This window comes from Saprolegnia diclina (genome assembly GCF_000281045.1).
Source record: "Saprolegnia diclina VS20 unplaced genomic scaffold supercont1.122, whole genome shotgun sequence".
NCBI classification, from domain to species: domain Eukaryota; phylum Oomycota; class Saprolegniomycetes; order Saprolegniales; family Saprolegniaceae; genus Saprolegnia; species Saprolegnia diclina.
The window spans coordinates 101,983-115,581 of NW_008246189.1; the positions used below are offsets into that span (position 1 = coordinate 101,983).

Here is a 13,599-nt window from a genome sequence, read left to right on the forward strand (position 1 = left end):
CGGTGCGTCCCACGCTTGAGGCAATGGCGCATTCCGTCACTTTTGCGCTTGCACCAACATGGAAAAACCATTCTCGCGCGCCGACGAGCTCAAGGCCCTTGCGCGCCTCGCGACGCCGATCCTCTTCTCGAACCTCGCCATGTTTGGCATGTCGATGGCGGTCTTGATGGCGGCGGGGCACCTCGGGTCGGCGCAACTCACGGCCGTCGCGTACGCCCAAATGCTCTTTGACATCACCATTCTCGTCTTCGCGGCCGGGTTCATTTTCTTTTCGAACCTCGCCATGTTTGGCATGTCGATGACCATGCTCATGGTCGCGGGGCACCTCGGGTCGGCGCAGCTCACGGCTGTCGCGTACGCCCAAATGCTCTTTGACATTACGATCCTCATCTTCGCGTCCGGCTTCATCGTGGGCCAAGCAACGCTCTCGGCGCAAGCGTACGGCGCCAAGAACCTCGTTTTGATCGGTCGCTACTGCCAAATGAACTGTCTTTGCGTCACGCTCGCCTGCGTCCCGATCGGCGCGCTTTGGTGGTTTGCCGGCGACATTCTCCGGCTTGCCGGTATCTCGCACGAGACAGCGGCGTACGCGGCGCAGTACGCCCACTACTCGACGCCGTGGCTCCTTCCGCGCCTCCTCTTCCAGGTGCTCAGCGTCTACTTCAAGTCGATGCAGAACGTTATGCCAGCTGCCGTCTTTGCCGTCCTCTTCACCATTCTCAACGCCGGTCTTAGTGTCGCCTTGGCGCACGGCGTGCCTGCCATCGGGCTCCGCAGTTTTGGTCTCGCGGGTGCGGCCGCCTCCATGACCTTTACGCACTACGCGCGGACGCTCTCGTTCGCGTTTTACATGTTCCAACACCGCCAGTTGCACGCCACGTCGTGGAGCTGGGACCGATCGTTCCTCAATGTCAAGCAGTACTTTGTGCCCATGGCCAAGGTCGGCGGCCCCATGATCATTGGCCAGTTTGTCGAGACGCTGCAGCTCCAGACCATGTCGATCTTTGCCGCCATGACAAGCGAGGTCGCGCTTGGCGCCAACAACTCGATGATGGAGCTCATCTTCTTCCTCACGTCGCCGATCTACGGCATGATCGACGGTGGCTCGACGCGCATGGGCATGCACCTCGGCGCAGGCCACGCCCAAGCCGCCAAAGCCACGAGTCTGCTCGTGCTGGCGGGAATCGTGACCCTCTCGATCGGCATCGTGGTGCCGTGGTTTTGCGCGCGCAACGTGATCGGGCATTTGTTCTCGACCGACGCGCATGTGATTGCGACCATGACGTCGATCAGCACGCTCGCTGCTGTTGGCTACATCATCATGTCGCTCTTCTACTACGCCATGGTACCCGCTTCGAGCCTCTTCTTGTGCTGATGAAGGTTTGTCTAGGCTACGCTGCAAGCGCAGGCGCGGACACTGCCCATCATGGGCTCGTTCCTCATTGGCGCATGGGTCGTTGGCGTCCCCGGCGCATACATCTTTGGCTTTCCTGTCGAGATGGGTCTCCTCGGCATTTGGATTGGCATGGCCGTCGGCTACTTGGTCACGACGATCCTCGGCGTCTACTTTACGTGCACGTCCAACTGGGAGAAGGAGGCGAAGAAGGCTGCGGCGCGCTGCAAGGCCCGCGGCGGCGACGACACGGAGTTTGTCGTGATCGAGATCGCGCCCAAGTCGACACAGACGCGACTGCCGATGCTCGTCATCGAGGAGAGCGTCAAGGGCATGGACTTTCCGACGCCCAACATTGTGCGCTACGAACACTCGTAGAGTATCGCGATTAACATAGAGGATATACTAATATATGTGGACAGTATTATAATAATGGTGGGAACACTAATGTCCATCTCGACGTTCAAAGGCAAACTCACGCAAACGATCCGGATGCAACCGAAAAAGATCGCGCCGGTTGGCACAATAAGAACACAGTGGAAGACTCGCGACAACGATGCCATTCTCGGCGCGCAACGAGATGCGCGTGCTATGGCGCCTGGCGACGCCGATCCTTTTTTCGAACCTCGCCACGTTTGGCATGTCGATAACGGTCCTCGTCGTCGCGGGCCACCTCGGCCCTGCGCAGCTCACGGCCGTCGCCTACGCGGAGATGCTCTTTGACATTACGATCCTTGTCTTTGCGTCCGGTTTTGTCGTAGGCCAGGCGACGCTCTCGGCACAAGCGTTTGGCGCCAAGAACTTTGCGCTCATCGGCCGCTACTGCCAAATGAACTGCCTCTGCGTCACGCTCGCATGCCTGCCAATCGGAGTCCTCTGGTGGTTCACTGGCGACATCCTCCGTCTTGCGGGGGTTTCGCACGCGACAATCGAATTTGCGAGAGAGTATGCGCACTATTCCACGCCGTGGCTGTGGCCCCGCCTCGTCTTCCAGGTGCTCACCGTCTACTTCAAGTCCATGCAGAACGTCATGCCAGCAGCCGTCTTTGCCATCGCGTTTGCGGTGCTTAACGTTGGCCTCGTCGTCGCTCTTGTGTTTGGCCTGCCGCACATGAGCTTTCGCGGATTCGGGCTCGCCGGCGCGCCGATCGCACTCACCATCACGCACTACAGCCGCCTCGTTGCATACGCCATCTACATGTTTGGCCACCAAAAGTACCACGTCTCGTCGTGGAGCTGGGATCGTACCTTTATGAACCGTCCACGGTACCTTACGCCAATGCTCAAGGTCGGCGGCCCCATGGTCGTCGGCATGCTCGTCGAGAACCTCCAGCTTCAGATGATGGCCATCTTTGCCGCCATGACAAGCGAGGTCGCACTTGGCGCCAACAACTCGATGATGGAGCTCATCTTCTTCCTCACGTCGCCGATTTATGGCATTATTGACGGTGGTTCGACGCGCATCGGCATGTACCTCGGCGCGGGCAAGCCCCGGGCCGCTAAAGCCACGAGCCACTTGGTGTTCTACGGTATCTTTGGGCTCTCGGTGCTCATCGTCATCCCGTGGCTGTGCGCACGCAAGATCATTGGCAAGCTCTTTTCGAGCGATCCCGCCATCATCGACAGTCTGACGACCATTAACACGCTGGCGGCGGGCGGCTACATCGTCCTTTCGCTCTTCTACTATGCCATGGTACCCTCAGAATGGCCCTTTTTGTGTATAAGCATGCGCCTTAGACCACGCTGCAGGCCCAAGCACGGACGCTGCCAATCATGATCTCGTTCCTTATCGGTGCTTGGCTCGTCGGTGTGCCCATGGCGTATGTGTTTGCATTTCCGCTGCACCACCAGCTCTACGGTGTGTGGCTCGGCATGAGCCTCGGATATCTCGTCACGACAGCGTTCGGCGTATACTATACGACCAAGTCCAACTGGCCCGACGAAGCGCGGAAGGCCGTCGCGCGAAGCAAAACAAAAGACAGCGACGAGTCCGAGCCGTTTCTTGCCGACTTTGAAGCCACAAAAGTGCTCGAGGAGCCTCGCCCCGTCGAGCCCACCGCGCCCGATTGGGAAGATTGAAAATGCAACTATTCTTTTACGTAGAGAAAAAGGCGTCATGCACGCGGTTGGTTGGTGCGTCCATTTTGATTTGTCCTCAACTCGAACTGCGATTCTTTTCGTTCTAGGCGTAAACCGTGCAAAGTACACAATGATTCGATGACTTTGCCGTGATCCAACGGCTGCACCGAGAGAAAGTGCGAGTGGGTCATAGACACGATAGCTCTCAGGGCATTGGTCACGTCATGGACGAGAGGAGTCACATCGCGTGTCACGACCGCCCGCACGCATTCCCACATGGGGAGATCGATTCCCATCAAAGCTATTTGCGATCGCGCCAGTGCTGTCGGTACCAGGGTTGGACTGCGTGGTAGAATATCGTGCGTCGCTTGCACGAGGTGTCCTTAGCACGGATCATTCCGATGTCCACCACGACCAACGCTCAGCAAGCCTTTCTTTCACGGGTTCTCTGTCCATGCACGAATGTACACTATAGCAAAAAGCCCATTGCATATTTCTCGCACACGATGGCAGAGTTCTCGGCCCGGCACGAGGTCAAGGCCCTGGCGCGCCTCGCGACGCCGATCCTCTTCTCGAACCTCGCCATGTTTGGCATGTCGATGGCGGTCTTGATGGCGGCGGGGCACCTCGGGTCGGCGCAACTCACGGCCGTCGCGTACGCCCAAATGCTCTTTGACATCACCATTCTCGTCTTCGCGTCCGGCTTCATTTCGGGGCAAGCAGCGCTGTCGGCCCAAGCCTTTGGCGCTGGCAACCTACCGCTCGTTGGCCGCTACTGCCAAATGAACTGCATTTGCATCACGCTGGCGTGCATTCCCATTGGCATCCTCTGGTGGTTTACCGGCGACTTTTTGCGCGCCGGTGGCATCTCGGACGAGACGGTGCGCTTTGCGAGAGAGTACGCTCACTACTCGACGCCGTGGCTCTTCCCGCGCCTCATCTTCCAGGTCCTCAGCGTCTACTTCAAGTCGATGCAAAACGTGCTGCCCGCAGCGATCTTTGCCGTGACGTTCACCGTGCTGCACGCCGGCCTCGTTGTCCTTTTGGTCTTTGGACTTCCGTCGACGGGCTTTGTGGGCTACGGCCTCGTTGGAGCGCCGCTGGCACTGACGCTGACGCACTATGGCCGCACGATCGCGTACATTGCTTACATGTTTGGGTACAAGAAGCACCATGCTTCGTCGTGGAACTGGGCGGTGCGCGGTCTCAGCCCGCGACTCTACTTGGTGCCGATGCTGCGCGTCGGGGGGCCGCTCGCCCTCGGCATGCTCGTCGAGAACCTCCAGCTCCAAACCATGGCGGTGTTTGCCGCCATGACGAGCGAGGTCGACCTCGGTGCCAACAACTCGATGCTCAACCTCATCTTCTTTCTCACGTCGCCCATCTTTGGCATGATGGACGGCGGCGCGACGCGGATCGCCATGCACTTGGGCGCTGGCCAGGCACACGCCGCGCGCGCCACGAGTCACTTGGTCTTTTACGGTATTTTCGGCATCTGCGTCCTCATCGTGGTGCCGTGGCTCTGCGCGCGGTCCTCGATCGGGCGCATCTTCTCGTCCGACGAAACAGTCGTCCAGAGCATGACGACCATCAGCACCTTGGCCGCCGCGGGCTACATCATCATGTCGCTCTTCTATTACGCTATGGTTTGACGGCGCGATGAGACAAAGTTGTTGATCAATGTGTGTAGGCAACGCTGCAAGCACAGGCCCGAACACTCCCAATCATGGTCTCGTTCCTCGTCGGCGCTTGGATCGTTGGCGTGCCACTGGCGTACGTTTTGGATTTCCCCGTCAACCTCGGTCTCCTCGGCATCTGGATCGGCATGTCTGTTGGCTACATCGTCACGACGGTGCTCGGCGTCTACTTTACATCCAAATCGGACTGGCCAGAGGAGGCCAAGAAAGCTGTCGAGCGGAGCGCCGTCAAATGCAGCAGTTTAGAGCCGGCAAGCGCTGCTGCGCTGGAGGAAGGCTACGCTGGGATCGCCGACAGCCCCGTCGATGCGACGACAACGCTTGCGCGCGACGCCACGAGTAACGCGCCGTCTCTCCATCGACCCACATAGTCGCGTCGGAGAAGGCAAATGCAATCACCACTTTTGTCGAGAATCGTCTTGATGCGACGTTGCGAGCGCCGAGTATCGAAGGTAAATCAGTAACCAAAGGTGGGGGGACGTGCTAGTCATGGGCTGCGATCGGGAAGGTCCCTCTACGGTGTGTATTTTGTATTTACGCGGCTTTTTGCTCGAGTTCCCACTCTTGGCACTCGGCCCAATGACGGATCCAAACGCAGTTGGGGCAGCTTGAGCCACAGCACTCGTGGTCTCCTGGCGGCTCGGGCGCAGGCTGCAGAGCTTCGGGATCGGCCAACACAATGTCGGCGCTGGAGAACCAAGGCTTCTCGAGGCTGTTGGGGATTTGCAGTCGGTACGGTGTCGACGCATCTTTGACGTCGTGCAAGATAACCTTGGCGACATCACCTGCTGCGAGACCATGACGCTCAGCTACACCAGGTGCCAGGACGACGAGGTCGCGCAGCTTGGGCGCGCGGGTCGAGAAGGCCCGTTCAAACCGTCGCAGCAGCATCAGCACAGTGCGGTGTCGATTTCCAAGCGCGTGTCTGAACATCACTTTCTTTGGGGTCCCCCTACCTTCGTGTGAGACTTTAAAATAATGAAAATGTTTAACCTTGTTTTTATTATGAACTAGTAGTAAAATAAATCGAGAGGTGTGTAGGAAGGTGTACCTCGATCACGTGGCAGAGGAAGCGCTTCGAACATCACTTGCCGGTCGACCAACTGCAACCTTGGTGGCATCCAAGGGAGATATTATCCCTTGATGGCATCCTTCGTGGGAAGGTGGAATCCTGTCCTAACACTGCGTTCGCATGAGTTGAAATGTAAACTGGTATGTCAATCGTGCGTAGAGCTTCATTCGTGCGTCATACCGGTATTTAGTATGATCCCTCTGCTTCTGTCGTGTTGACGCGCTCATCTTACACTGTACAAAAAGTTTGTGCCTGCGTACCGGTACTCGAGCTCAGTGTATTTCGCTTCTATTTCTGGTCATGCAGCGTGCCCAGAAAGGAAAAGATCAAATCGTGTACCTAGAATCCGCGAGCACAGCTCACAAGCACGGGCACGCTCACCACTCCCAGGACGCGAGACGGGCCACCTGCGGCTTTCGACGCCATGGCGACAGCAACCACCCGACCAGATAATGCAGAAAGACATGATGTCATGTTAAACTTTGTCGTTTCAAATCTTGATCAATGTATTAGAGCCTTTTCAGGCCACAGGATTGGTCCATCGTAACGACGAATTGACCGAATCTGGGCCGTCCAGACGAGAAAGAATTGAAGGAGGTCCTGAAGCAGTGATGGATGGCGCGTCAAATTACACCTCTCCCAGCTACCACGCACGTTACGGATGGCCTGTGTAAAAGACGGAGACGAAGGTGGCTGGCACTTGAGCTTTCTTATTGCTGTTCGCAGTAGCCGTTTAGTCCGGTATGCCCTTCTCCGCGAAAAGCGAGGTGAAAGCGCTCGCGCGCCTGGCGACGCCGATCCTCTTTTCGAACCTCGCCATGTTTGGCATGTCCATGACAGTCCTCGTCGCCGCAGGCCACCTCGGCGCCGCGCAGCTCACGGCCGTTGCGTACTCACAAATGATCTTTGACATCACCATTCTCATTTTTGCCTCCGGCTTTGTCGTCGGGCAGGCGTCGCTCTCGGCGCAAGCGTTTGGCGCCAAGAACCTCGCGCTCATCGGGCGCTACTGCCAGATGAACTGCCTCTGCATCACGCTCGCCTGCATCCCGATCGCCATTCTCTGGTGGTTCTGCGGCGACATCCTCCATGCAGCGGGTATCTCGGACGCGACAGTCGTGCACGCCAAGGACTACGCGCACTACTCAATGCCGTGGCTGCTTCCGCGCCTTCTCTTCCAAGTCCTCAGCGTCTACTTCAAGTCGATGCAAAACGTGCTGCCCGCAGCGATCTTTGCCGTGACGTTCACCGTCCTCAACGTCGGCCTCGTCTCTGTGCTCGTATTTGGTCTTGCGTCGACGGGCTTTGCAGGCTACGGCCTCATTGGCGCTCCGATTGCGATGACCATCACGCATTATAGCCGGCTCGTCGCGTTCGCGCTCTACATGTTTGCGTACCGCAAGCAGCACGCGTCGTCGTGGAGCTGGGATCGCGCGTTTATGAACCGGCAGCTCTACCTCAAGCCGATGCTCAAGGTCGGCGGCCCCATGGTCATCGGTCAGCTCGTCGAGAACCTCCAGCTCCAGACCATGTCAATCTTTGCGGCCATGACGAGCGAGGTCGCACTCGGTGCCAGCAACTCGATGATGGAGCTCATCTTCTTCCTCACGTCACCCATCTACGGCATGATCGACGGCGGCTCGACGCGCATCGGCATGTACCTCGGCGCGGGCAAGCCCCAGGCAGCCAAAGCCACGAGCCACCTGGTGTTCTACGGTATCTTTGGGCTCTCGGTGCTCATCGTCATCCCGTGGCTGTGCGCACGCTCGTATGTCGGCAAGATCTTCTCCACAGACGACGCCGTCGTCAGCAGCATGACGTCCATTAGCACGCTCGCTGCTGCGGGCTACATCATCCTCTCCCTCTTCTACTACGCGATGGTGCGTCGCTCTCTCTCCGCATGGGGTTTCTCACATTTTATTTGCCGAGTAGGCGACGCTGCAAGCGCAGGCGCGGACTCTGCCCATCATGTCTTCGTTCCTCATTGGTGCGTGGGTCGTTGGTGTTCCCGGTGCGTACGTCTTTGGCTTTCCCGTTGGTCTTGGCCTTCTCGGTATTTGGGTTGGCATGTCCGTGGGGTACATTGTCACAACCGTCCTCGGCGTCTACTTTACGTACAAGTCCAACTGGCCTGAAGAGGCCAAGAAGGCCGTTGAGCGAAGCAAGGGCCGCGACGACGGCGATCGCTTGGTGGTGGAGCTTGAGCAGAACAGACGCGCCAGCATTGACGCCGATTTTAGCACTATGGTGACGCCCAAGGAATGAATGTTTAGTTGTGTGAGGCAGTTGTGCGTATAGCGCGAAGTATCCTTTGCATCATGCAGTTTGGCCGGTGCTTGAAACACCAGTTCTTTGGCATCGTACTTGAGGCCAGCATTTGTTATTCGAGCGACGTTTGGATGTGACAGTCATAAATCTGGCAGTATGTGGTTAAACATGGCGAACAACACAAATAAATGTTTGGTGGGGTGTGGCTCCCGCTGCAGGCCTCAGCTGTCGATGTAGCATAGCATTTCGTGCCCTCCGAAGCACCTTCTACCACTATGCCAAGTATGAGCAATTTCATTTCGAAATGCAATTTGCGCGACCACTGTGCCCGGAGTCGGCGCTGTGGATATAAATATGGTAAAAAGTGGTTATTTATGGCTATTACCACCAATAAAAATTCCACGCTGCGCAGCTCCAACTCTAGACCTCAAACGTCGATGTCGCTTGGCTTTTCGTTTCCTCCGAAGTGTCCTCTACTATTGTGCCAAGTTTCAGCGATTTCATTTTCGACGCGGTTCGGGGTGAACGCGCCGCCTGGCGTCGTGGTGGACTAGCCATCATTCCGTTTTTGAAGATGTGATTGATTGGTCAAAAATGCGAATTAATTGATCAATAGCAAGGTATCCCAGTGACGTTTTTTGCGTTGAGGGTGTTGTTTTCGGCACAGGCAAGAACGGACATTCGATTCACGTACTGTCAAGTCCGGGTAAGGCTAATCATACTTCAGGAATCGTTTTGTGATCATTCGTAAAGATTGGAACGAAAAGAGCCGATATTCGACGTTGCGTCGAGGCAGCATTCGGCACGAGCATGCTAACATTATGTACAAGTATGCTTAAAGAGAAGCGCAGCGCGTAACTCGCTCAAATGGGTTTTGATTTGGTGATAGAGAAAACGCATCGGGTGTATCTGGTTGTGTATGTCGATGTCCGCAAATCCGTGTGTACCTCAATCATGAGCGACGACTAGTAAGAGAAATTCCAACATGCCAAACGTCGCTAATGTTCTCACGCTTTGCACAAAGCCCGTGGAGCCGGTCAAGCTGCTCCTTCGATGTGCCAGAAGTGCGTTGTGCACCAACGGAGTCCAATATGATGGCGATCGACAGTGGCGCGCTAATCGAGCACACGTTCTAGCTCTGCGCAGCTTGTTCTTCTCAATGGCGGCCATTGTCTGCTCGCACGGTGTGGCTGTATACAGCAGCGGCTAGCTACCAAGGGCGGTTGGCTTTGGGATCCATGCCTGCCAAGCAGAGTGGTTTGACGTCGCGCATGCGGTCACACCGAGAGAGCGCCATGTCGGCACATAGGTTGCGTGATTCTAGTCACTTGTCGGATACCACCGTAGTATATCCGGATATTCCATCAAGATGGCGGGCGGGCGGACCGGCAGCCGAGCGAAGAAGCGCAAGAACCGAGCGGCTGTACCGCTCTACACGCCACCGGCCAAGCAAGGGCTGAAGGAGGTCGCTGATGGCAAGGAACAAGCTCCACCAGCAAAGAAAGCCAAGGCTGGGCCAAAGAACCCCAGCGCTGCGCAAGTCGTCGCGCCCGTCAAGCTACCGCCAGCGCCCGCGACAGAGACGAAGCCGCTAGCCGAGATCGCGTCCGGTCCAGGCGAGGAAGGCGCCAAGAAGAAGAAGAAGAAGAAGAAGGCCAAGAACAAGGCTGTGTTCACACCGGCTGTCTCTCCCAACGCCGCTGCGGACACGGCGGCGAAGATTCCGCTTGCCGCAAGTGCCCCAGCCAAGGCGGCTCCTGTCAAGGCGGCCCCCGTCAAGCCGGCAATGGTCAAAGTGATCTCGATAAAGATGCCGGCAGCAGCCGCCAAAGTGCGCAAAGTCGCGACCACAGCGGCGGCGAGCGCGACAGTGTCAATGTCCAAGGAGGCCGCGGCCCTTGCGCTGGCGCAGGCTCGAAAGCGCCGGTTTGCGTCCGACACGGGTGTCCTCCCATCTAAGAGCACTGTCGTGCTGTCAACAAGTGGGCTCTCGAAAAAGCAAAAGCGACTGCCTCAGCAGCCTGCGCATGCCGCCTCGAGCCACGACGACGACGAGGAAAAACCACCTGCTCCGACGTCGTCTGTGCATGTCCCTCGCGATCCAAGCCCCAAGCCAAGCCCCAAGCCAAGCCCCAAGCCAAGCCCCAAGCCGAGCCCCAAGCCGAGCGCTGCAAGTCTCGAAGAGGAAGATCTGGCGCCGCATGAAAACCCATTGGGCACGAACGCGCACTCGCTCCTCGCAAGCATCATGGATGCGTTCGAGAGCCACGATGCTTCGGTCTCTATGAGCGACGACGCCGTCGATATCTTGTCGCTTCCGTCCTCGCCACACGCCGAGAGCATCGACCACAGCGCCTCAGATGCCCCGGCACATGGCGATGACGCAAGCGATGCCGACGACAGCGACGTGATCGTGCTCGACGACAGCGACGACGAAGATCAAGACGAGATCGAAAACGTGGCGCACCACAATGACGACGACACCGTCACAGAAGGCAGCGTCGCCATGACCAACGACTGGGCCTCCGAGGATGACGAGTTGGACGATCTCGACCCCCAATGGACTGCGCCGTTGTCGGTGGATGCAGTTGCAGGCTACAGCACGGAGGCCATGGAAGTGGAAGGCAGTATGGGCAGTCCCGCCACGTGCGCCACGTCGCCGATCATGGCGTTGCCCAGCGGCGACGACGGCGAACCCGCGGTTGAGACCGCTCCGACCTTACATCTCGCATCACCTCGCCCCGCGGACGACACGAGCATCCAGACGAGCCCAGCTTGCAGCCCACAGAAACTGTCGCCCGTGCAGTCGCTTGCGGTCGTTCACGATGCTCCGCGCCTCGTCGCGTCCCCCGAAAAGCAGACGGCAGCAAAGCCCAGCAGCCCGACTCCGTCATGTGCAGTCACACCCGACGACGATACCTACGCAATGACCACAACCATGCCAGCGCCCGAAGATGCACGGACTACGTGGGGCGCGGCGTTTGGCACTGCGGCACCGCCTCGCTCGGCCCAGATCATCGACTGCTCGCCGCTGAGCACGTGGTTTCTCTCGCGTGGCCAAGCCAACTTTATCAAAGTGTCAGGGTCGTCGGCCGTGCGTGCGTTGCCCGCTGCCAACGGCAGTGGTTCGCAGACTGCGGTACCCACAACGACGATGGCGACAACGCCGGACAGTGCGTTTTATGCGGCGCTCGCCAGAAGTCACTGGCGCTCGTGGTACGCCAAGCAGGCGGCGCCGTCCATTTTGGATGCACCGCTGGTTGATGTACCGTCGCCCGTGCGTGCAGCTGTAGAGAACGCCAACACGCTGCATAGCACCGCCGCAAGCACCTCGAGACAGCGCGCAAAGGCGTTCAGTGGTGTCATGGACGAGCTCCGGTACGTCGCAACCAATCGCATCTTGGCGCTCATCCATTCTAGGTCTGCGCGCGACGAGTCGTCGGCGTTTGAGAAGCGCATGATCGAGGTGCTGCAAGGAAAGACGATGACGGGCGTCGACTTTAACGATGCGTATCGCTCCGTATTACCGTAACAGAAAAAGAGCGACCACGCTTACGCCTCGTCTGTCTTGAGCGTCGAGATCGCGAGCACGGAGCGGTCAGCTTGGCGCTGGACGAGCAGCGTGCGCTTGGAGGTCTCGATGCGGATGACTGGCGAGACGTCCGCGTCGCGCCCGAGGTCCTCTGCGCGGTCGGCGGTCGCCGCCAAGCCTCCGAGACCGGTGTGGCCTCTGTGGGCAAGGTCGCCGTCGACGGCGAGCAAGAGACCCTTGGCATCATGCCACGCCAGACCGGATACGGCTTCATCCGACATGCTACAATGCCAGCGTGAAGCTAGAGTGGTGACCGTAGCCGACGTACATCTTCTCGACCGCAGCTTGGAGCTCCATGGCGTACGGCCTTTTTCGTTTTGGCAAGAAATACCGGATAAAGGAATTTTGGCCAATCCGAATGCATCGTGGCTTATTGTCTCCCAATTGGCCAACGTAGCACACCCCATCAGCCACCCCATACAGCCAAGTTCACGTGATGAGCAAGTGGAGCTGACAGCGTCAACTTACCAGAGCATGCTCGAGGCGATCACGCAAACTGCTGTATTGCTCGCGCGGTTGTACGTAAAGGCATCCGTCGCGTCGTTGGCACGTCGAGAAAATTATGGGTGCACCGTGAATATGGTACAACACACCGGTAAGCTTACCGTAGTAAACCGCACAACAACTCACCACCCCCTCGCACCAATTTGAGCCAATTTTCCTCAAAACAACTCACCAGGACTGATATTGGAGCTCACAATAAATCACCAACCAAATGCATAGTTCGACGAGCCAGTTCGGCAACGCACAATATCTCGCCAGCTCTTGCATCGACGTTTTCGTTGTGGAGTCCTCGTCAAGGCTAAGCGGCTTCATGTCTGTGAGCATCGAGGCGTACACGCCCACCGTGGTGAGGGACTTGAGGTGGGCCATAAATCGATCTTGGATTGTAGCCCATGGGTTCAAACCGCAGGTGTCGTAAGCGTCGGCGTTCCATCGACGTGTGCGATTGTCCCTCTTGACGTCCTTCAAGACGACTCGTTAAAGAGGACGACGCTATCTTCATGCTGCGCCCAGTCCGTCACCAACTAGCGCCGAACTTGCCCGTATCGATGATGAACGCGGATAAGAGCTTCGACAGCGTGAGATTGCACGCGACGAGCGTAAGCCCTATCTTATCGTCGAGATGGAGCGCAGAGAGAGACTGAACGGAGAGATCTCTATACGACTGGTAATGTCAAGTGCACTCCCGGCCCCCTCTATTAGTAGCGTAAAAGTGTTTCGACCCTCCGTCATATACGTCTGTAGCAGCCATAGTTGTTTTACAAAAATTGCGGAAGCCAACATGCACGACGAAAAATGCATCAAAAATCGAAAAAAAAATAAAAAATTGCGGCGAGTACTTTTGAAGGCCACCCACAGCTCGGAATAAATCACGGGTGGTTTGCAATCGTATTTTGCGACTTGTTTGGTCACAGGGTGATTAAATATGAATAAATCAAAAGTATAATTTCATAAAAATGACATTTAGTGTACACGGAGGCCAAATCAAAAGGAG

At 57.3% G+C, this 13,599-nt stretch overlaps 7 protein-coding genes across 7 annotated transcripts; 5 read left to right on the top strand and 2 right to left on the bottom strand.

Annotated features, from left to right (window-relative positions):
- The first annotated feature begins 40 nt into the window (after positions 1-40).
- SDRG_16314 (hypothetical protein) lies at positions 41-1,810 on the top strand. The gene is made up of 2 exons (XM_008622518.1): positions 41-1,345; positions 1,391-1,810. Exons 1-2 carry the CDS (start codon positions 59-61, stop codon positions 1,769-1,771), a joined length of 1,668 nt encoding a protein of 555 aa, XP_008620740.1. The 5' UTR covers positions 41-58; the 3' UTR covers positions 1,772-1,810.
- A 98-nt stretch (positions 1,811-1,908) lies between these two features.
- Positions 1,909-3,472, top strand: SDRG_16315 (hypothetical protein; the record flags this gene model as incomplete). Its single annotated transcript, XM_008622519.1, has 2 exons — positions 1,909-3,086; positions 3,131-3,472. Exons 1-2 carry the CDS (start codon positions 1,950-1,952, stop codon positions 3,470-3,472), a joined length of 1,479 nt encoding a protein of 492 aa, XP_008620741.1. The 5' UTR covers positions 1,909-1,949.
- A 498-nt stretch (positions 3,473-3,970) lies between these two features.
- SDRG_16316 (hypothetical protein) lies at positions 3,971-5,730 on the top strand. The gene is made up of 2 exons (XM_008622520.1): positions 3,971-5,118; positions 5,163-5,730. The coding sequence occupies exons 1-2, from the start codon at positions 3,979-3,981 to the stop codon at positions 5,538-5,540; spliced, it is 1,518 nt and encodes a 505-aa protein (XP_008620742.1). The 5' UTR covers positions 3,971-3,978; the 3' UTR covers positions 5,541-5,730.
- On the bottom strand, positions 5,627-6,132 carry SDRG_16317 (hypothetical protein). The gene has a single exon (XM_008622521.1). It carries the CDS (start codon positions 6,100-6,102, stop codon positions 5,704-5,706), a length of 399 nt encoding a protein of 132 aa, XP_008620743.1. The 5' UTR covers positions 6,103-6,132; the 3' UTR covers positions 5,627-5,703.
- Positions 6,133-6,888: 756 nt separating this feature from the next.
- On the top strand, positions 6,889-8,596 carry SDRG_16318 (hypothetical protein). Its single transcript, XM_008622522.1, has 2 exons — positions 6,889-8,121; positions 8,174-8,596. The coding sequence occupies exons 1-2, from the start codon at positions 6,985-6,987 to the stop codon at positions 8,504-8,506; spliced, it is 1,470 nt and encodes a 489-aa protein (XP_008620744.1). The 5' UTR covers positions 6,889-6,984; the 3' UTR covers positions 8,507-8,596.
- Positions 8,597-9,871: 1,275 nt separating this feature from the next.
- SDRG_16319 (hypothetical protein) lies at positions 9,872-12,073 on the top strand. Its single transcript, XM_008622523.1, has 2 exons — positions 9,872-11,887; positions 11,930-12,073. Exons 1-2 carry the CDS (start codon positions 9,879-9,881, stop codon positions 12,039-12,041), a joined length of 2,121 nt encoding a protein of 706 aa, XP_008620745.1. The 5' UTR covers positions 9,872-9,878; the 3' UTR covers positions 12,042-12,073.
- Positions 12,062-12,398, bottom strand: SDRG_16320 (hypothetical protein; the record flags this gene model as incomplete). Its single annotated transcript, XM_008622524.1, has 2 exons — positions 12,062-12,323; positions 12,370-12,398. The coding sequence occupies 2 exons, from the start codon at positions 12,396-12,398 to the stop codon at positions 12,062-12,064; spliced, it is 291 nt and encodes a 96-aa protein (XP_008620746.1).
- Between the last annotated feature and the right edge of the window lie 1,201 nt (positions 12,399-13,599).

Coding starts and splice junctions, on each gene's coding strand:
- SDRG_16314 (XM_008622518.1), top strand. CDS start 59: ATGGAAAAACCATTCTCGCGCGCCGACGAGCTCAAGGCCCTTGCGCGC. Junction 1,346..1,390: donor CGCTCTTCTACTACGCCATG/GTACCCGCTTCG, acceptor AGGTTTGTCTAG/GCTACGCTGCAAGCGCAGGC.
- SDRG_16316 (XM_008622520.1), top strand. CDS start 3,979: ATGGCAGAGTTCTCGGCCCGGCACGAGGTCAAGGCCCTGGCGCGCCTC. Junction 5,119..5,162: donor CGCTCTTCTATTACGCTATG/GTTTGACGGCGC, acceptor CAATGTGTGTAG/GCAACGCTGCAAGCACAGGC.
- SDRG_16317 (XM_008622521.1), bottom strand. CDS start 6,102: ATGTTCAGACACGCGCTTGGAAATCGACACCGCACTGTGCTGATGCTG.
- SDRG_16318 (XM_008622522.1), top strand. CDS start 6,985: ATGCCCTTCTCCGCGAAAAGCGAGGTGAAAGCGCTCGCGCGCCTGGCG. Junction 8,122..8,173: donor CCCTCTTCTACTACGCGATG/GTGCGTCGCTCT, acceptor TTTGCCGAGTAG/GCGACGCTGCAAGCGCAGGC.
- SDRG_16319 (XM_008622523.1), top strand. CDS start 9,879: ATGGCGGGCGGGCGGACCGGCAGCCGAGCGAAGAAGCGCAAGAACCGA. Junction 11,888..11,929: donor GGTGTCATGGACGAGCTCCG/GTACGTCGCAAC, acceptor CATCCATTCTAG/GTCTGCGCGCGACGAGTCGT.